The 22,838-nt window shown below is 39.0% G+C and overlaps 1 protein-coding gene across 2 annotated transcripts; it reads right to left on the bottom strand.

Moving 5' to 3' along the window:
- Nucleotides 1-1,129: 1,129 nt before the first annotated feature.
- RB195_009537 (uncharacterized protein) lies at nt 1,130-19,839 on the bottom strand (the record flags this gene model as incomplete). 2 transcript variants are annotated; one of them, XM_064190124.1, is made up of 24 exons in its annotated part: nt 1,130-1,139; nt 1,212-1,330; nt 1,801-1,890; nt 2,958-3,121; nt 3,225-3,324; nt 3,426-3,510; nt 4,015-4,118; nt 4,444-4,539; nt 4,612-4,696; nt 4,970-5,101; nt 5,158-5,308; nt 5,431-5,542; nt 6,754-6,813; nt 7,071-7,169; nt 7,239-7,364; nt 7,423-7,532; nt 7,595-7,711; nt 7,780-7,878; nt 8,199-8,306; nt 8,405-8,452; nt 9,544-9,613; nt 9,806-9,874; nt 9,941-10,047; nt 19,812-19,839. In XM_064190124.1, the coding sequence occupies 24 exons, from the start codon at nt 19,837-19,839 to the stop codon at nt 1,130-1,132; spliced, it is 2,289 nt and encodes a 762-aa protein (XP_064047706.1). The 2 variants fall into 2 exon arrangements, with proteins under 2 accessions (XP_064047706.1, XP_064047707.1); XM_064190123.1 differs by lacking the exon at nt 19,812-19,839 and adding an exon at nt 10,110-10,113.
- Nucleotides 19,840-22,838: the final 2,999 nt, after the last annotated feature.

Genomic DNA, 22,838 nt, shown 5'->3' with positions numbered 1-22,838 from the left:
TGTGAAGCGGGACACTTGAAAGCAGCACTCTTGGTGACCTTCTATGTCGACCTCTCTTCTGTAGTAGATATACTCAGGGTGTAGTTTGTGTCACAGCGGAAACACAAAACAAGCCTCACAAATCCAGAAGACGGAGGTTTCAGTTTACCGAACGAGGAAGCTCCTTATACTCACAGCATCTAATCGATTAAAACCCTATAGAATTGCTGCTATTAATCGTAGCTGTGTAAGAGGTTATTTTGTCAAGCCGTTTCGCTTAATAGATTAATAAAACCCTGTAGATGTAAGTAGTTTAATCGTTGGAGAAGCAGGGGCCGTGGTGTTCCTAAAACCTCTGATTCCTAGATTTGTAGAGAGTGTTCGCTGTTTCGCTGTCATTCCTCCGACATTGAAAACTTCCCTGAACGCTCTTTTTCAACTGAATTCTTGATAACTTCATTGGAGATGTGCAGATAGCAAGCAAGGTGTCATCAATCCAAGAGTCACTTATCAGCGATATACTAATCATCGGTGATGTTTTGTACTCCTTCAAATGCCATTCCTGGAAATCCTAAATCTTCACAGGTGCATACTAATCATATTGCATGACACGAATTTGTCATCATTGCGTGACTTACGCTACGTCATGCTACTCATCGGAAATTCTCATCCTTCAGTTGTCTGCCTTGGGAAATAGAGGGGTAAAATACTGACGTTAATCGACCAGAAATAGGTTTTTAGGTGTGTAGCATTAGGAATGGAAAATCCATCGAAACAACTAAATGTGGGAAACTGACGCGGAAGAAGAGCGGCAATTAGATTAAAATTGAAATTTATTCTGAAGTGTCCTGACTATTTGTTTGGGTTTTGTCAGGAATGTGTAGGATCAATTGTTGAAATTTCCCAGATGTCGGAAAACTGGTCTGAAAATTTACCGCAAAGAGATTACTGGAAATCCGGTTGTTTCGACAGTTAATCTATTTAGCGTTGTATTAAAAGAGATTTATTGTATTTAAAGAGATTACATGTTTATACAAAGACTTTTCCAACAAAATTAAGGAGAGACAGCTTCAAACAATTAGAAAAGGCGAGCACAAAAGCACTAGAAAAGATCGCGAAGTAAATAACTGACGGATAACCGATCGGCGAGTTATAGTTCTCTGAAAATTACAAGCGAGAACTTACAGATCACAAATATTCACATGAAACACATCTCAACAACTTAAACTCACTCTGATTCAATAAATCCATTTGTGTACACTCTCAACATGAATTCTGCTTCCTCATTGGGTTCGAAGGTCGAAGGAACGACGACATAATTGCCAGGCGGGACACGGAATCGACCAGTCATCTGAATTTGATCACATTTTATTTGTTACCGGAACCTAAATTTCGTTAATTTCCTCCATTTCGCGAAAATCCAAACGGAATCATAGGATGTGAAATTCGTTGGTGAAGTGCTCTTCACCAGAAGCACTGTACTGCCGATGCCGACGCGTGCGCTGTACGTCAGTTCGGTTGGACACGTTTGGTGCACTACACTGTATGGCATGCTCATCACTATATAGTACAGTTGGGCTGCGCCAATAGGCTCTGCAGAGCTTCGGTTTCGCCTATTCGCCGCGGATGCGTTGCGGTTGAAGGTTGAACACGTTGAGCTCCGACTTGGGCGTGCATTTTGGTTCCAGGTTATTCAACACCACTAGATTATGATTTCACGTACTAGACTACTCTTTGACGTACTAGATATACTCTTTGAAGTCCCTCTTCGCAGTTTCGTTGAACTGCTTCAATTTCAAACATTTCGTTCTAAACGCTAACCTCTCTCAAATTAATGAAAGCAGCGCTCCTCATCGATGATTTGTTGGCCTGGAAGAACTGCTTTGACAAACGTCCGTGGATGCTGCCAGCCTAAAAAAAGGGTATAGAGAACACTCACTCGGTCAGCAATGTAACAAACAACAATAGTGATGATTAGAGTGAGACAGCACACACTAGAAACGCCCTAAGGGTGCATCTATTGGAGGACACTACTTAACACTAAGTTAGCTGAACAAAACTTGAATACACACAAAGTTGCTAGGAAACTAAATAAAGCAACTGTGCAGCAGATAAATACCGCAAAGCACAACAAGTTTACCATTCACCAAAGACTCACATTCACCTGCAAATTCAATAGAATTAAAATCGAAGATAAAACTTCAATTATACAGGTTGAATATAAAAAAAATAAAAGGTATACTCGTTTCTGAACATAAACCAAACTAATTGAGAACAGAAAGATGGTCAACTTATTCAGGCTTGAAGAAATTAAAAATATTTGTCTTACACATCTGTATTTTATAGCATATCGTTCAGTCTTAAAATACCAAGCACAGCGGTAAGGTAAATAAGGTAACCAATTTTTTGATGGATGAAGTTCGGTAGTTTAAAGACTGTCACACTGGGATAGGACCTTTAAACTGATGATCATAGGCTGTAACATTTTTTACTGTTATGTCAATAGTCAAATATAATTGATATGCTATGCTCAGCTCAAGATTCCCCATATACCCCCAGTCAAATTCCACTGGAGTCGTAGTAGCAACTAGGATCCTTAGGATAAGAGGATCCAGTTTTATCCCAATAGTAACTGAACCTAGGCAAGAACCAACTTAAACAAGAAACCAAAATTAAGGAACCAAGTATTTCAAACCTTTTTTTGGATTCTAAAAGTTAGTAGGAAGTGGGGGATAACGAAGACGTAGAAAGATGTGTTGAAGAGTCTCAAGAGATTTGAACTGATTTCAACTGGAAGATTTAAAGCGCTCAGCACGGAAGCACGACCGGTACTTGAATTGTCAGTGTTATCCAAAAATTCTGGGTAATAGTAAGAAGAGTAGCGAGAGAAACCCCAGTGGAAATCGTTAGAAACCAAGGGCTAGTAAATTATCAAAACCGAGAAAAAGGTAATTTTAAAGTTAAATTGAGTGACTGACGTCATAAACGGCGAAACCGATGGGCACATTATCTAAGCCTTCTGCCTTGAGATTTCTTCGATACTTCTGCATTACAGCAAAAATCACTGTGCACAACTCGTCATCGTCGTCCGGATCGGAGTCCGTAAGTTGTACACGATACTGTGGGTTGTTAGCGAAGGTGTCTAAAAAAACAACACTTATCGAGGATGGATTGTCAAAAACCTCAGTGACGTCATGAGTTGTGAAGTCATACCACAGCAGCAAGGCAAATTTCCTGCAACTTACTGATGTAATTTCTGCACCCTCCTGCGGTTTGGTTAGCAATCCATGCTCCATCATGGGTGTTTGCCGCCCAAACAGTTCCTGGGGCGCGAACTCCAGTCATCTAGAGATAATTTCACGAATATAACATCTTTTAGAAAAAGAATTCAGAAGCAAAACGATGAACTCCTGGAAATATAGCAATTAACCAGTATTTGCTCAAACCTGATAAACCTCGTCCATAACATCAGGGCCAAGGTTGCAAATTTCCATTTTCTCGAAGTTTCTCATGTAATCCTCGAAACTCATCCTGAAAAAAGTGCCATACACTTTTGATGGTACAGAATATATTGATTTATACCACTAACATATAATAAAAGGATAAAGGATAAAGTTTCTGGCGTTAATCGATCCGCTTGGGATGCGCCCCCACGTTCACTTCAATTCAGAATCGTTTGAGGTTTACGAAGGTGTAACTGGCCTATACAATGACTAGCGGTGGCTAGCCGATGGTGGCTAGCCGATGTGTCAAGTCAGTGTTTTTACCCTCTCAGACAAGTCTGGTACCAATTTATCGACCCCGGAGGGATGAAAGGCTTGGTGAGCACTAGGGCGGATTCGAACCTCCGATCGATTGTGCAGGAAGCGGAACCTCTAACTGCTACACAACACCCGCCCCTAACATATAGTATATACTAATAATGCAGCTGAAATATCCGATGGTTAGGCTCACGACCAGTCTCCTCCTCAACCTCATCTGAGTATTTGTGGATAAAATATTAGTTTAGACGCTTCTTCTACAAGAGTGTCTCACCAAAATTCTCCGTCATGATCGAAACGCAGACCCATCTCTTCCTTCACATTGTCTGGAACACTACGCCATTCTCGGGAATTGTCGGACCATGGGCCGTTCCATTCCTTAACAAAACAACAGCTGAACAACTACGAGATAAATGAAACATGATGTCTCTTCGCCAGTTGAAACGAAATAGGTTTTCGATGTATTTTTACTCCCAGTCAGTGATGTAATCAATGATCTTGTCCCAGATGATAGACGAATTTCTTGTCCTGTTTATCTATATAACAAAGATATTTTTCAGTTTTGAAACAAAATGAAATTGAAATGCGTGAAACGGAATCAAATTTCGGACCTCCAGTGGTTCTAGAAGCGATTTCAAACAAAAATAAGATCAGCGAGAAAGGAAAAAGTTCTAGAAAAACTGCTGGAGATAAAGATTAATACCTGCTCATTTCCCCATGGATTTCGAATTCGAAGAAGACATTCTTGTCCATTCGGACCGTTCACGATTCGCATTCCAGTGATGGAGTAGGCATGACCCTACGAACATATACACTATTTAAGTACAGTATTTCTCATACTAAAAAAATGACTTTTCCAGAAAAAAGAAACCTTTACTAGACCATTCGACATTTTTGCTTCCCAAACACGTGGATCAGCTTCGATAGAACAGCCGAAAAGTGAACCCATCTCAAATCTAGAAAAAAAATTTTGCACTCGAAACGAAACAGAAAACAGTCTCTCGTTTCTTCCATTTTGTCAACAGTGGTGTTTTCTGTACAGCATTTTACCAGAAATTAAAAAAAAAATCATGACATTTTGTTCCTAGTTGATAAAGTTCGAACGTAGTTTCCAAAAATTCCAGTGAAAAAAGGGGAATGAGAGGTGTCGACTAAAAGACTTTGATGTAATAAGTTGTCTCTTCAGACAAATAAAGGTTTTCCGACTCCTAATTTTGAAAGTATCTCACCCTCTCATCATCATTTGCATGAGATTTTTTGGAGGTTGACGTAAATCGAAAAACTCTGTCAGTCCTCCAGTCATATCTTCTAAAGCTTCCGAGGTGGTACCTCCTTTTAAGGACTCGTAGGATCCGTACAACCTGCAATAGTTCAAAACAACTTGTTCGGACAGTTAATGAGCTTACTTAGGACGTACTTTGCGTAAGCCTTCTCCAGAAGTGCACTCCAAAATTCGTTATGGCTTTTCGAATGCATGTAGAGCAATTCCCCATTCGACGTTGGTAGACGATCATCGATCACAACATCTACCCATTTTCCATACTGCCAGAATTGGAAGTGGAAGATACCTGGGTAGAAATGAGCATAGCAAAACACAAACATACCACATGCTAACTCTTCTATAAGCGTTATCTTTGCAAATGTGTTAATGTTTCCATTAAAATTTGGGAATAAGAGGATGGAAACCAACCGGCGTAATTTTCAGTGAAAGACTGATCTGGAGGAACGACACGGTAAAACAGTTCGTCTTTCAATGTGAGGTTGGCAGCAGCAGCTAGCAGCCAACAGTCACCCAATTCACCCTGAATGTTACATTGGTATCCACAAAATCAAACACAAAGTTTCTAGCTCTTCTTTTTTCAAAAAATAGTAAGCAACAAACAATAAGAATATAAATACAACAATAACGTAATTAGTAAATCTGTTTTGAATCAAAGAACCTTTATTTAGATATGTTAGCATACAGTCGCGAATTTTCAGTAACCTGTGAACTTCCGTGCATGGATTTTATGACCTTTGCTTGGTTCATGCGCAAGTAAATAATGTCGCCGAATACTCTGAGAAAGTAATATGTGATACGGTGGCAGTGTCAAAATTCGGGAAGGGTCTGAGGGTTCTTTGAAGATACTCACGTTGCCTCTGGAGAAAATAACATGCATTTTCCAGTATTCTAATAACTTTGTGGGAACTCTGTATGGAGACTGCATTTGTGTGATAAAGTAACAAAAAAGATCTTCATCGAATCTTTACATTCTTCTTTCGAAATTTCTTAAGTAGGCTACAAAGTGCATCCACAGAATCCACCAACTGTAGGTTCGGAGACAGTTTCACCGAATTTCGTACAATCACGTTAAAAACATAGCGTTTTGCGTCTTTGCTTAACTTTTATGGCTTTGAATTTTTGTCGTTAAAGAAAATCTAGCCAAAAGAAAACAAGTAGGTTGAAGAATGCTGAAGAAGCGAAAGAAGCACAATATAAAACATATTAACATTTTCACTCGAAAATCTTCTTCGTTGACACCTTCTCCAAAGATTCTACAACACTTTGTAACTGTCAGACTGTTGTGACGGTTTTTCGAACAAAGTGCTTGAATATACCTTCTTAGCAAGAACACAAAAGCAAGACAGAAGACACCCAATGTCTCTCCTGAACCACTTTTCAATTCTTCTGGTATTTAGATGAAGGGATAAAGGATAAAGTGTCCAGCGTTAATCAATATTTACAGGGACGCGCCTACGCGTTCGACTTCATTTGAGGTTTATGAACGCGCGTGCAGTCTTGCAATAAATTGCTGGCTAGCCGATGTGTCAAGTTAGTGTTTTTATCCTCTCAGACAAATATGCTGTCAATTTATCAAAGAGATGAAAAGCTTGGTTTCCACTGTGGCAAATTAGAGCTTCCCATCGATCGCGCAGTCACAGCGCAACTTTTTACCGACTGCGCTACACCGCCGCGTGTTTACATATCATATAAAAAGTTTTTTTTTAATGCCACAGTTAAACCAGGTCTTACCTGAATTACATCGAAACGAGAATGTCCTTCTGTGATAAGTTGCGGTTCACGAACAATCTCCTTAAAAAAATAAATGAGTTGAATTCTCATGAAACCTGTCCCACAAAGTGGCCTATTCCTACCAATTCTATGCTGTCAATTTTAATTTAAAAAATCTCCATGGTTTCTAGGATAATCCGAATTAAAGGAAAGTCATTCGCAACCGATCTTTGCCTTATTTTTAAAACCTTTTTATCCAGTAACCTTATGAAACTGTAGTGAACACGGAGTCTGTTCAGCTGGAAGCTATTGTTACGGAAATAATAATAACAACTTACGCCCGGTCTAAGCCATTCAATTCTCTTTGGTGGGCTCCTGCTGAAGAACAACGAGCTGTCCTGTGCAGGGAAATGTGGATCTTCGAAGAGACGTTTTTCCTGAGAAAGAGGAAGAATTACTGTGAATTCGAACTTATGACATTCTAACATGGAGGCAGTATTCCTCACCGCCAGACACTTGTCTCTTTGCTCATAAAAGTCCAAAGGCTCATGAGCTGGAACCGGGCGAATTGGGCTTGGTCCACCGCCACCTCCTGGACTGGGACGAGGTTCGGGACGCACGAATGGATCCACCTATAAGAATATTGGTGTCTGTCTACTTGTAAAATAAATCATCGGGCAAAAAACACACATCTCTTCTGAATTTCCCGGAAATAATGTTGTCAAGGATGACTTTTCCGATATTGCCAAGTGAGTTATCCTTACCGCCAAGACCCATAATGACGTTACCAGCAACAGCACCTGCAATGCATGTTACTTATGGATCTTATCATAAAAGATGAGAAATTTGGGCAACAGCATACCGATTATTCTTCCCGTCGAAGGATCCACACCAAGGAAGCGGTGAGCGGCTTCACCGATAAGATTTCCAATGATGTTTACCATTCCACCGTTTAGACGGTTTGGATTGATGTTACCGCCTGAAATCAACAAATCCTTCGGATTAACCCTGGACTGACCGTGATAGTAGCAACACTCTTCGATTTACCTCCACCGCCATATTGGCCTCCTCCACCACCAATCAGACTTCCGATGATGCCACCGATGTCACCACCTTTACCGCCACCACCGATGGAGTTGATAATGCCTGAAACTGAATAATTTGAACGAAATAAACAATCCCAACAAAATCAACATCTCAACACAGCAGTTGGAGAAGGTCTCCGAGAACATGGCCGTCTAAATTTTAGAAAAACTATCGTTTTATAATACACATCGCTAAAATTATAACGAATATTTGATAAAGTCAATAAGCAAAAGGATAGCAAAAATACGGAAGAGATAAAATACTTCTACGAGTGCCACTTTTTTCCGCTCAGTCTCAAATTAAGCAGCCGTTGGCCTAAAAACTCAACATCATTTCTGTTTTTCTTCTGTTAGGAAAGCAACAAAATGAAATAGTCGCACCTCCGATGTCATTGAGGTTGAACCCGCCGCCGCCTCCTCCTTGCGGCCTACCACCACCGCCGCCGAATCCTCCATCATTATATCCACCTCCACCTCCACCTCGGCTTCCTGTAAAAAACAATGATGTCCCACTTTGCGAGAAAGCATGTGAAAGCTGTCCCGTTTTCTATTTCTAGGAACTTTTCGCTCCAATAGCAACTCCGTACCTCCGCCACCTAAGATGCCACCGATGATGTCGCCCATAGGATCTCGACCTAAACAACTCGAGTTGGACTAACCTCTAAAGAAGGGTTTTTCGGTAAGATGTTAATTCTAAACAGAGGCGGGAATAAAACATGCGGGAAAAAGGAAGAAAACAAAAGTCTAGTGTACTCGATTATTCTATGCATAAGTAAAGCAAAACGCTCTCTATACTATAATAATGCTATAATAATAACGATAACGCTAATATCGTAATAGTTAAGGATCAGTTTTATATTGTAACAGCTAAAAAATCAAATATGAGATAGGGCTGGAACACAGATTATTAATGAAAATGATGTTTAACTAAAAGTTATGCACGTCAATGACCGTTTCCCCCGAAAAGTTTCATGAACACCACAAAAGCAACGAACAGCAAGCAGTTTAGCTACTAACGGGGTTTCACTGGACCTACGGGGTCCACGTCGAACCTTTTTCCTTTTCCTTTTTCTTCACACCAACTAGTCCACCAAGAAAACTCAGAGCTTTGCTTCCTTTGGACTTCTTTTTCTTAGGCGGCTCCGGTGACATACCACCGGGAAAGCCATCTCCACCACCGTAATTATTATTATAGCCACCTGAACAAACCACGACACTGAACTGAGCACGGTACAACACAAATAGAGCACGCTTTCGTTAATCTTCACATCTCCTACATTTTCGGATTTCGATGTGGAAGCACATACAACTAGACAGAGCATACACAATTTGACATACGAATATAAAATCTTGGGAGAGTGAGAAACGTGAAGGAACGAAGATATAGTGATATGAAAATGCAGGGACACATAAATAGACGTTCTATCTACACACAACAAACCTTGATCTCAATGAAATGTTTCTACTAATATTTAGACAAATAAAAGACCTAAAAAAGGCTAAAGCGTTAGAATTGCAACCAAGGAACGTCACCTGACCTTTTCAAGTAGATTATAAATGTGCTGTGATAAGTAAATATCGAGTCAGATTATCCACGAGGCACAAGCCTCAAGAGGAATTGTGAACAGGAGCAACAAAGGACTTGAGGTGAAATACAAGGAATATTTTGACAAGTGAATGTAAGCTCAAGGCAGCAAAAACAGAAAGTAATGAACAAAAAACCTACCACCACCGCCTCCGCCGCCTAAAACATTTCCAGCAAGTCCTGCCAGGATGTCACCTCCTGGTCCACCAACCTAAATGAAGGTGCATAATTTCTCATGCGATCAAAAATAAAATGCAAAATTTGATGGTTCATTTTTACAAAAATAGGCAAAACTTCATGAATTAATTGGAATCCAGAACTTATGTCGTAGTGGCGCTCGAAGGGGGATTTTTTCGAATAATACTAGTGTATAATCTTACCACCAATAACAGAGTTTTCTCACCTTATCACGGATCAAATTCCCAGCGATATTTCCAATCAGACCACTGAACTCATCCCCTTTCACCTCGACCTGCATGAAAGAAGAGAGATTGCTTGAGTTTTTCCCCGAACTGAATAATGAAGTCAGGATAGGTACCTTTTGCATAACCTCTTCGTCCCCCATTTTTTGTGGTGGAGCTGTTTGGTCGTTGCTTACGTTATGCTTCTGGTACTGATCGTTAGAATCAACGGCGCGATCTGGATCTGAAGAAGATTTTGGTGATGGCAATGAGATTACAATCTTTTTTTGACGAATGTACACTAACACATTACGGGCAATGACCGATTTTATGAGTCACGTTGTCTGTCTGATACGTGGACTAACTAGTGTAGTCTACGAATTCTACTTGCAGGAAAAGTCTGAGTAAATGACAAATCCAAATCTACACGAAAAGTGAAGCATCTGACTATTCAGTTTCCGAACATGAATGAATCATGAGAAAGTTCATCTAATATTTATATATTAGAATGGTCGCAAACAGGACAACGAAACGAGAGTGCACCAAGCTGTTGGGAAAGAGAGGGAAGAGAAAAGAGGAGGCGAGACGAGAAGAAAAGAAAGGGGAACGGAGAAAGGCAGGAAGAGGGAAAGGAAACAATAAAAGACAGGGCGATAGAGAAAGAAGCAGACGTGGAGAAGCTTTGTGGTGAAGCAGATAACAAAATATGTACAGTTAGTTGAATTTAAAAAAAAATGGTACTGGTATGATAATAAAAATTAGAATTGAAAAAAGGATACAGCAACGAAAATAAAGATTAGACCCCAGATGTTCAAAGCCATCAAAATTTTGTAGATCAAAAAGGCAAAAAGGCATGAAAAGTGGTTCTTAATGTGGAACACCGTAACCTTAGACGCCATTCTACATTGAAAGATGATCGAGAAATCAAAGGAAAATATATCTGAAAGAATAGATTTGAGCGAATCAGAAAACATATTTTTGAAGAAATCGTTACACATATGTATACAGCAAGTAAATTATTCTTTTTACAACGAAGCTCGCCAATAGCCTTTTTTCAAGGAATTATCAACCATCAACCATCTGAGAAACCCAGTCCTATGATACAGTCTTTACACCGGAATATAATGAAATTCGCAAAATTTGATGCTAGTCATCAGCGTTACACCAAGAGTCATCTGTGTGCAAAGAGCATACTGAATGAAATCATGTTTAGTCGCAGAGACTTGCCCTTGATTCAACAGAGACATAGAATACTCAACTTGTATATACAAAGAAGACCTTTTTTCATCAGAAGATATCTGATAGCAAAATTTTCGAAGGTCCAACTTCTCAATTCATTCATATTCGGTTGATGTACACAAATGATCGGACAATCATTCAGTTTTGTGTTAATTATGTGAAGTGAATGTACGAGATCATTCGGATAGACTATAAGCTAACTGCTTGAATTTTTTAAAATTATCTCGATTCTTTTGTTTGGACCAGTAATGCTGAGATGGATTGCGAACTATTTAAACACCTTTTCGCCTCTGAAAACCACACATATGACACACAATGTAGTTGAATACCTATGTCCGCATATAGATGTAATTAAAGATGTGACAGATTTCAGGTTGAGTATTCTTATAAGAGATAGTAGATTAAGGAGAGGGGTGTGGTCCCGTCCATTTCTTCCTAATTGCCGTAAAAAACTGCCCGGAAGACGCGCACAAGGCTGGCGCGCTCCAGTCCAACTCCTTGTAGAAAATAGTGCGCTGGAGCACTCGAAGCCGTATCTTCCGGCCCGTTTTCTACGGCAATTAGGAAGAAATGAACGGAATCACCCTCCCTCCCATAATCTACGACCCCGTATACGAATACTCCACCGGAAATCTGCACCACCTCAGATTCGTGGAGTGATGCCTTTAAATAGAACACCTCACGTGATAGCCACAAACACAACGGATCATCCAGAGCTTGAAAAGTTTTCACAAGAAAAAAACTTTTTTCATTCGAACTTCATCACAGTTTGGAGTAAGAGAGATGGATAAAGAGATGTGTTGATCAGAAAATAATTTTCATGACAACTATACAACGGTTGGTATGAAAAAGGTTCCACCGAGCATTTTATCTTTGCTTCACAGAACTCTGCTTGAATTTTTTTTAGTAGATCAGTAGCATGCTTCTGAAAGGTGTTGTTCCGTCAAGAAACAAATGTACGTAGAAAGTAACTCAAAAAGAACGAAGAGTCGAAGTAAGTGATGGAAAACAAAGATTTTTATAAACCTTTAATGACTTTTTTGAGACTTTCTTTATATTTTTCATGTTTTTTTTTTCATACGAGTATTTTATATTACTTTGAGATGTACCTATTACGAAAAAAAAGGAAATTCTCATGTGGAGGTTAATAGCTGCAGAACAAGTAATTAGTCGTCGGCTTCTATGAAATCTGCGCTCCATTGTAGAAAAGTCATTCAGTGCAGTTTTAATGGTCGACGTTACACTGGATCAATGCAGTGTGTTGATGGCAAAATAACGATGGCTACGATGCAACAACAACATCGCCAACCCGTTAAACACTATTATTTTCACTTTGATCACAGATATCGAACAGAAATTCTAATGAGACTAAAAGAAGCCACCGCTGGTACTATTTAAACTCACAACAAATTATTTAATAAAATTAACCCGTTTCTAGAAAATTTCTTGTAAGAATTTTGAGACTATAGCAACTTAGAAAAAAAATGAAAATAAAGAGAAATAAAGTCAGAAACCACAAGAAATAATTTTATAAGCGCGTTTTATTCCGCAATACACCAACAAACGGTGACAAGTTCAGTGTTTTTGAGTTGGAAGCAGCAAAATGGTTGCAAATCTGGCTGGCGCTAGTGTAACGAACAATTGAGGCGTCATTCTCAAAGACCTTGATAACAGGCGAATGTATTTTGTGTAAACTTTCGGTCGTCATTACTGCATCAAAATGCAACAGGTCACCGCAGCGTGTCGACGAAAACTGTAAATGTCGAAACGATTAGTGGTCACCGATTATCGAGAGTTCGCTGAAACATATGGCACGAGGTATGTTTTCTTTCTCCCATGGTGTTGCAGAAGGAAAGATCGCACGCTATTTTGGCTCCCGTCGCCATATGGTTGGTTTTCTCCTGGTTATTCTCGATAAACTTATATTCTTTATTACTTATTGTATGTGATTTCTTCTGGCAAATCATACTGGAACGCAGTTTCATTCTTAACAGCACGAAGGAGTTACATTTTTAAAACTAACATGAAATACTCACTTTACAACTTACAAGTTGTATCTTTAAATGCAAAGATGCGCAAGAGATTTCGTTTCGAGGTACTTAAAAATTCAAGGCTAGGATGCAATAAGTTCTCACCAGAAAGAGCAAAATATAGAGAAGTTTAAAGAACAAGTCTAAAAATGTGTAATTTATAAAGTTAGCGACTTAAAAATTGCAAACCACTCAAGGCAAAGCGTGCGCGTTAGGATGACGAATCAATTGTGAGAAAAGCAATAAAATAAAAATAAATCTCCGATCGGTTGAATATGCCTCTCTCGCAATAAAATCCCTATTGTGTAGAAAGAAATTGCAAACGAAACAAAACATTCTAACCCCTGTGTCTTTGCAAAGAGTAGAGAGTAGTAAAATATAAGGTTTGGTTTAGCGTAATATGAGTCGAATTCCCGACTAGGCAGACCCGAAATTACTAAGAGTTATGTGTAATCGTTTCATACTTCCAAAATCACTGCTTTAAGAGAGCAAAACACTCGAATACTTGAATTCACAAAAGCGCGAGTAATCGAGAAAATCGAATTAACACACGTTCGAGACGTAGAATAGTTCGAATATCTCCAACACTCAAACCCTATGTTAAAATCAAGACACTTGTGTTTTGAATGGTCACACAACTCAATGGTTAAGATCTGATTTCGAATTATTTGCTGCACCGACAACGAATGTTATTCATTCGTCCGATTAGTTCTAACACCTCGATAATTCGATTTAAAAATGCACAAAACTGCTTACAGCATCATTGAATTGCATTCTGAGAAAGAATTCTAAAGTTTCATATTGAAAAAGTTAGACAATTTTCAGTATCTTCTTTATTTATGGTTGTTATTCTTTTAAACGACACGAACTCTTTTAGAACATGCAACGACACTGTAAAAGAAGTAGAACGTGGACATGAGCAACACAACACGGACATGTGAGAGTTTGCTCACAAGGTTTTGGTTATAAAACAAAAAAAAAATTCGATGCAACATTTAAACGTTAGTCACGGGTTTTTCAGGTTTTGGTGACTCAAAAGAGTCAAAGTCACGAAAACCGGAAACATTTAATGCCCATAAAGCGCATCGTAGCACGGACAAAGTACACACAAGTGAGCCGAAGCTTGACTCATTAACTCAAAAATAGAGCTCCTTAGTAAGTATATATATATATATATATATATATATATATATATATATATATATATATATATATATATATATATATATATATATATATATATATATATATATATTATTTAATTATTATATATAGTTAGTCTCAGTTATAGTCAACGCTAAAAAACCGTGTTCAACCGATTACTACAGGCCAGAAAACGAATAAGGGACGAATGGTCAAACAGAGAAAGAGCAAGCGTTGGGAACAGAAATATTGCGCTCTTCTGATCGAACACATTTGGCGTCAACTACGAATGCGACAGTACAACACATAATTTAACACTACGTGTTTCCTTTCCCCAGACTTCAGCATCGAGAGTTCCCTAGAGCAATGGCTGTTGTCGGGCTAACTGCCGCTGCCACCAGAAAAGTTCCCAGTTCGTTTTAAAAAAGCCAATTTTCCGCACCTGCAATTACACGCTCCACTTCGCACAAAAGCGAGGCAACAATCTACACGTTGAAAATTGTTTTAAAAAGCTCCCACATTAAAATGCGAACAAATTGCATTCAAGAATTTTCACGCTTTTCACGCTGCAATTCTGTAAATTAAATTGGATGTATTACATTAAACTGAGAAACTCTCGATGATGAAGTATGGGGAAAGGAAATACGCAGTGTTACATGAACTGTCGCATTCATAGTTGACGTCAAATGTGTTCACGAGAGCGCAATGTGTCTGTACCAACGGTCGCTCTTCCCCTTGTAGGAGAAGGATGCATAGTGCAGATGCTAGTATGGAAGAACGTTTTTTTCAGCGATGCGCCTTATATAGTGCCAAATAATTCGTCATTTCTTCACAATGCAAGCAATTACTTCAACGCATCCCCCCTAGGGCACGTGACTCATCGCAGAACTACGCTAAGCTGCAGATTCACGCTTTCGAAATAATTCTGCATTGCTCGCGGTCTTTGCTAATTTGAGGATGACCCGTGACTCAGCGCTTATTGCAGACTACGGTAGATGCAGCTCGAACGACGGCAGCGAGATTCTCGAGTGGTTCGAACAAAAACTGCGTGAAATACACATTTTGAACCTTCTGAATACTTAGTTATTCTTCCCAGAAACATGAACAAACGATCAGAACTGGATCTGGACGTGAGCAGCTAGAAAAAACATTTCTCGAAGAAGAAACATATAATGGACTGGTCTGACAATAGGTTGTTTTGTTCGTTCGATGACTAAGAATTTTGTACTCTCTGTAGGATTTCTTTTTTCTTCCTCTTCTTTTTTGTTGTTGAAAGAATTCGAAGAAGAAACGCAGAAACGAACATACATCATGGAACTGTCTAAATCAGCGTATTTACAAGAAAAATTCATATAACGTGGAGGATGGGAAAACTTGCAAATATCATAAAGTCACAATACATTAAATGACAACCGATTAGAGATACGAACAGAATAATGTTCTGCACGTTTTTCTTTGCAGAATGGAACCTAATGCAAAAAAAGGAAAGAAATTAAACAAATACGTATGGACGTGAATTTGAGCAGGACCCAGATAGATTATGTGGTTAACCCACATATCGGAGGAGAGGACATAAATTAGGTCTTGATGGCGTCAATCCGTCAATACAGATCAGTGAATGTAGATGAAGTAGCAGCGAGCCACGATCAGATAAACATATCTTTGGCCAAGGGTTAACCTTTGCGTATCACAGCACAATCGGCGTCCAAATGCCTTCAACCGAGTGATCACGACTCTTCCATCGCAACGTGTGCTCCTTCTTTGCCTCAAATAAACTCTCTCCTCCCTCTCCCCTGTTTCAATCGAACACACATGGCGGTCAGCCGGTTGAAAAACATGCAACATCGACAGTATTGCTTATAGTTCGCGGTTTGTTTTTAATATGGTATCGCAGAATTTCTGAACAACGTTAAATTAAGAGGGATGGCATGTAAGTTCGCCTTCAAGTCAAGCAAAAAAAGTTGCGCCTCTCCAGAAAAAAACCATCTATTCAATAAATTTTGTGAAAATAAAATTAATTTGCGAGAATTATTAAATAAGGATCATCTCTTTTCGGATGGTAATACAGGAAACAAACTATTTTCGATAAAGGAAATGGTAATTTCTAATCATCGCAGAAAAAAAGTAATATTTAGGAAGAAGTAAATGCCAGTATTTATCACTCTCCAACTACTACACTATTCTAAATAGATGTTATTATGATAAAGACATTTCACCCAGTCGTTTCACATTTATTCAATTCGAAACAACCCCATAAAATAGCTAAATTTCGGAAACTTGAGGTGTTCCAATGATAATATGTATTAAGTACTGTCAAAAATAATGCATATAAAACTCAACAAAACGTGAAAAGCATACAAAACAACATAGATTCAAACAGCGGAAAGAAAACTGTGCAAGAAAGTCCCAATAAGAATAGCTGATCCCAAACATGAAAGACCATGCAATAATTCTGAACATAATAAGCGAAAATGTTCTCATATTGGAAACCTGATGAATAGCAAGACGAACTACACAGAAATTTATTGCATGGATGGTTTTTTAAAGAGACAGCTTTGACAAGAGACTTAGCAGAAGCGCTGGGGTTGTTTATCAAAAAGCAAAGCGATCGATGGCCAAAGACCTATATAACAAAAAGTTATTGTTGCAAGATTAAGGACTACAGGATTTTTAAAGCGCATCTCAAACTTTGGTTTGGTTTTGTTTTAAGAAAGCGATAAAATACGACTACGAGCGAAGTGGCTAAACGTGCAACTATGGCTTTCGTTATCGCAGATGACAAATTTGTCTCCTATGCTCCTCATCTACGATCCTCTAGCTTTTCAAGCGATCTAAATTCGCAATACACAATGTCAAAACAAAGTTGACGATCAAACATTAAGATCTCTGCTTTTTTAGAAGTAAATCAATTTTCTCGACAAATAACACTTCGATTAATGACTTGCTTAAAGGCATCACCCCACGAATCTGAGGTGGTGCAGATTTCAGGTGGAGTATTCGTATACGGGATGGGAGACTACGGAGAGGGTGGTGATTCCGTCCATTTCTTCCTAATTGCCGTAAAAAACGGCCCGGAAGATGCGGCGCCGCACAAGGCTGGCGCGCTCCAGTCGAACTCCCTGTAGAAAATAGTGCGCCAGAACGACTGAAACCGTATCTTTCGGGCCGTTTTTACGGCAATTAGGAAGAAATGGACGGAATCACCCCCTTCTCCATAGTCTCCCATCCTGTACACGAATACTCCACCTGAAATCCGTACCACCTCAGATTCGTGGAGTAATGCCTTTAAGCAACTGCGTAACTGTAGCAAATCATCGGGAACAAAAAAAGGCAAAAGTTCACGGATTTGTGGTTGGAGTCGTAACAGAGTATTGATTTTTTTGCAATAACATGCAGCTCGATTGTTTACCCTGAACATGGGCTTCCTAATCAAGACACACAACTACGTGACATCTCTCAAAACAGTGAACACTGCGGTACAAAGCTTTTTTAAGAGCAATTTTACAGCACTACCGCACAAAAACCTCACGTTCTCAGCACTTTTAACTCAGCAGCATTGCGATGAAAACTAGACAACTATTGCAGGATGAGAATTCTCGCTAGGATTTCATCTGGACTACTTCGCATGTACAGTCAACTTCGCTAGAATTTCAAGTGCTTTGCGCGGGAAATGAATCAAGAATTAAAATTTTGAGTGCATTAAAATCCTCATTTGCACTGGGGAATGGAAGCCCTTAACATCTTCGCTTCCACAAAAACGTCGGAAGCCGTGTATTTTAAATTTTAAAAGTCTTTTTTCTCTCTTTCTAATTTCATCCTTGAAAAAGAAAAAAAAAACGATAAAATTCTAGTGTGAAGAAGATAGTAACAAAAATCGTCCTTTTTCCCCTGAATGCAATCATCAATGAGTATTTCTAATAGAAATTACGTCAAGAAAAAAAAACAAACAAAAAAGAATTGAATATTTGCGTGAGGATAAAGTATAACTAAAGAATCAGTTATTTTGATTAACTTCAAAAAAATAGAGCGAAATTGTTTGCCTTAGATGACTTCTTGTGAGGACATGGAATACGAAGCGAAACTGGAGAGGACATGGAGAAAAAAATATTTGTGAGATCAGTGTACAAAAAGAGCTGAAAAATGTTACAAAAACACTGAATGTACTCTTGTTTTCTTCTTTTTTAAAGAAAGATAAGCATCGACTTATGGCGGGTGTGCAGCCAATTTCCAATTACGCGCTGCAAACTAATAAAACATAAGGAGCCGTTTTTCCATTTTCTTCCTTACCATCATCATACCTCCCCATAGATTCTTTACAGCGATGTGATAATAATATTTCAAAAATAAACTGAAGGTGTTCCAAGAATACAATTATATTATTTATACCATAAACATCTTCGAATAAATTTTTTCAGGCTCAGCCAACGTTTTAATGTCGGCTAAGCCTAAAATGAATCAATACAAAGTGGTTTGGCAGAATCAATTCACTAAAATCAAGGTCGTCTAAAAGTTTTCTATGAGAACTGGAAACTAGAAAGTCTATTTCTCTCTCATAATGCAATTTGTGCAACGCAACCAAAAGGGTACAGATCGTCGCTCAGACCAGTTTTTTGTATTGCAACATTTACTGGAAAAAATTTCTTGTATGAAACATATGAGTGATCACCCCTTAGTTAGTTTCCTGACAAATACAGGTGATGAACTAAGATGTACTAACCAATTTTTCGTAATTTATTATTACATTGAGTAAAGAAATTCGTTTTATTAAGACAAAACCCCTCTTCCTACCTTCTCCCTCCTTTCTTCTACATTTTATATACAAAAGTAAATAAATATTCTAGAATAGTTGGAAGAGACGCTATAAACCAGTAAAAATGAAAGTGTATGCGTTCCTTGTTTTTTTCCCTCCAGCTCTCAATCTGTATTTACTACCACAGAGAAAAAAAAAGAGACAACAAAACGTACGTACGGCCACCATTAACGTTTTCAGAGAGGCATTCCCAAGGGAAAGCTGAAACGTAAACTTCACAAACAAACTCCCATTGGCTGTCTATTTTTCCACGGAGTTTCCTCCTCCTCCATTTCCTCGTAGGTACTATTTGCCTAATTTGACTGTCCCGTAAAGCAATATTAATTTGCTGCGTTTACAACTTTACTGAAACACGTTTGCGGAGAAAAACAGCAGCAAGGCTGTTATAAGTGGTTGGGCACAAGGCCGATCAAAGAGCACTCCTTTCTAGCAGTCTATTTTTCGAGGCTACTCAAAATTGCCTGCTGACGAAATCGATACGACAAGGCACGCAGCCGAACATTCGAAACCAGGCAACATCAGGAAAGAGAAGCCGGAAACAAAGACATAAATAAAGAAAAGCGATATTAGTCTGCTGCTTTGGCAACATGAGAGATGTGAAGCTAATGTGGCAAGCTGATCCAATCCAGGAAACCCCTTGCAAATGGCTGCAATTCTTGGAAAGAAAAGAACGCTAATGCACCGGAGAAGAAATTTACGTAGCATCAACAAGATTTCTTCGCAAATTAACAAGAAAGAAATCAAAGCATCGTATCAAATAAATATACTTGAAAGCAAGAAACTTACTGAATCCGCAACATTGCAGTATTTCCATGGTACCCTGGACCCTCCTGAGTCAGCGATTGAAAAAACAAGCAACAGCAGCTGTTGCGAAAGTTAATATTGAATAGTTTTTATTTCAAGGTGTGATATGGTAGGGGCAGTGACGGAGACGACTGTTCAGCTTAAAGTATCAGTGGTAATCCACTACTGAGAGCGAGTGTTTTGCATGCTGACTAGGGCGGACCGAGCGAACACAACGCCAGGCGACCACCAATGGACAATACGTTGTTCGAGGATAACTGTCTGTTGAATGCTAAACAGTGCAAATGACTGGCAAATACATATTGGTCGCAGGGTGCCATTAACAAGCACGATTTTCTTCTGGAAAAAATACCGCAGTATTCATGGATAGCAGTCAGAAGGAAGAACTTAGCTGATACGTCTCTCCCTGTCAAAGTATTGAATCCAATGTACAAAAGAGAAAGTGGTTGGCAAATAGTGATCAAAAATAGTAGGGATACATATAAATTAGTACACATAAGCAACTACTCAACTATAGTAACCCCAACTGTAAGGGACAGAGAAAAATAAATTCTAATCCGTGCAGAAACCCTGCATCCAAAAACTGAGATCCCAGTAACAGCTGTCACGTTCCCCTGACTTAACAACCCGTCAAGTACACTGCCTTCAAGTTCTTATAGTGTGTTGAGTTCTAACGATTTCCCTCCAAAGAATGACTGTGAGAGGGAAATGCAATTCTGTTTAGAGTCTGTTCATTGTTCTTTCACAGAGGGTTCCTACAAAGTTACAAATAAAAAGCGGAACCCGTTTCAAATGGGGAAAATTTTCGACATTGACTTTCTGCCAGCTGTTCCACTGGAAATTGTTCGAGACGTACTTTTTTTTAAATGACAGCTCAATTGCGGAACATTTCCTACAAATTCAGGAATCAAAAGCACTAGAGGCATCGTTTCACCCGGCGAAGCAACTCAATCGTACCAGTAATGAAATCCAATCTAAATGGCTTCATCTCGTTAATCCAAGCGCGCAAAAAGTCGCTTCTTTTGATAAACTTGAGGCTATATTGTGCTGTTTACGTTTCCGTTTGCTTATTTTGTACGCAGTGTTACGCATTTTCACTGTGATACGCACTAACTAAACTACAATCCGAACCATACATGTGTGCTATTAAAGAGAACAGAACAACGAAAATCCTCCCCAACGCTGCCATTAAACAGAAAATCACGAAGATGAAATTTGTAAAGGGAGTTATTTACACAAAACAAAACACTGAGCTTTGCTCTCAGTTCACAAAAGAAGTATCAAATAAACCATAGATTCTACGAACACATAAATCAAAAGACGGAGAAGCGTGGTCCGATCAAACCACATAGATTTTTGGTGCGGTATGGCAGCTACGCACGTGGTTACGTAAACGGTTTCTAATCGTGTTTTTTCGCGACCGCACATGATTTCTTCACGATTAAACGCATATGAAACGGTTTTTATCACTGTACATCATTGCAGCTGGCTTGCTAAGCTCCGCTGCTTCTAATCTAACAGTAGGTTTTCTAATACAGACACCCGGCAATAAGACGCCACCATGGAAATCGCGCGTTTTCTAACCGGGCTGAACACAATTATTAAACTAAAATATTGTGTCAGGGCATGAATGAGAACGAGCAGTCACTTGTATAATTGTAGAGAATAAAGGTTAAAATGTTTAATTGTTCCTTCAAGAGGATTTTAAGTAGATTTTAGGAGGATTTTAGCCCTCCTTTTCCGCAGTTATGCGTCTAGTGCATACATCTTACAATTCTTAAGCGTACAAAATAACGGTTATGAGCAACACGGTCAAAAAATTCGTTATCTCCTCGCAGAATCCCACTGTGGTGACTCTTTGTTAGTTGCTTTTTTAGCTCATCAGCTACAATGTACACAATGATAACAACGGTACCATAGAAGGATCACGTAAAGTCAAAACACGAAAGCGCGCTTATAGATTGTTTCACTTCGCACATAACCGAATACGCCAAAACGCACCGTAAATCAGAAGTTTTCACCGACATACTGCTGTATTCCTGTATACACTTGTGTTGCTATTCTGCTCGGACTGTACAACAGTTCTGCACTTTCCACTACAAACCAAAAACCAGATACCAAAACAATGAAAAGTCTCAAGTAATGCAATAAATTTTTTCATCGACATATGCTACCATTTAAATTCGGTCAATGATGTGCGATGAGGGTCAGCAAAAGAACTTTTTTACTCCCGGAAACTAGTGTGAACGAGCATTCTGTTGAGAACAAAAAATCTGGGACTTATTGGTTCTTGACACTCTACGCATCGACATTCCAACGAGTTTGTCCGATATACATATGTACGACAATGGTCGAAACAAAATCCTCAACATTTGAATTCCAAAAATCTCCAACATTGTGTTTTCTCCATTAATATATAAGGTTCAAGACGTAGATTCAAAAAGTGACAACGAAAACGCCAAACACTTACTACAATTCCACGCGAAGAGCACCTACATGGCTCAATTTGCACTGTGTGGTAACCGTTCATATCCATAAGACTGTTTGATGAAAGCACGTAATGTAAGACTCCAAGACTGCGCAACTCTTTACGAGTAATCAAATGAAGCGCATAAAATGCATTCCGTCAGTCGCATGAGTGTAAAGAGATGCACTGTAGATTAAACTAGAGCCTCTGCTGAGATTTGTTGGATGGTTCACGTTTTCGTTGCCATCCTTGAGAACTACGTTTCGAATCCTATCTGTAATTTGACCACTTGCACTTTGGCTAGCGTTAAACTAACTTCCTCTCACAACTTTCACTGTTTTTACAGTCCTCCGTTTAATACAGTCCTCCACATATTTCTATTCGAGCTCGCCTCAATAGCTTCACTTCCCTGCATAACCTCATGCAAAACGTTCCCAAATGCTTTATAAATGCATGGGTGACTGTATGTGCAGTCAACCACCAACAAATATCAGCAGAGGTATTCCACATGAACGAACGAAAATATGCATGATGTTATAATG

This window comes from Necator americanus, chromosome III (assembly GCF_031761385.1).
Source record: "Necator americanus strain Aroian chromosome III, whole genome shotgun sequence".
NCBI classification, from domain to species: Eukaryota; Metazoa; Nematoda; class Chromadorea; order Rhabditida; family Ancylostomatidae; genus Necator; species Necator americanus.
Note: the sequence above shows the minus strand (reverse complement) of the source record. Positions and strands in the feature narration are given on the sequence as shown.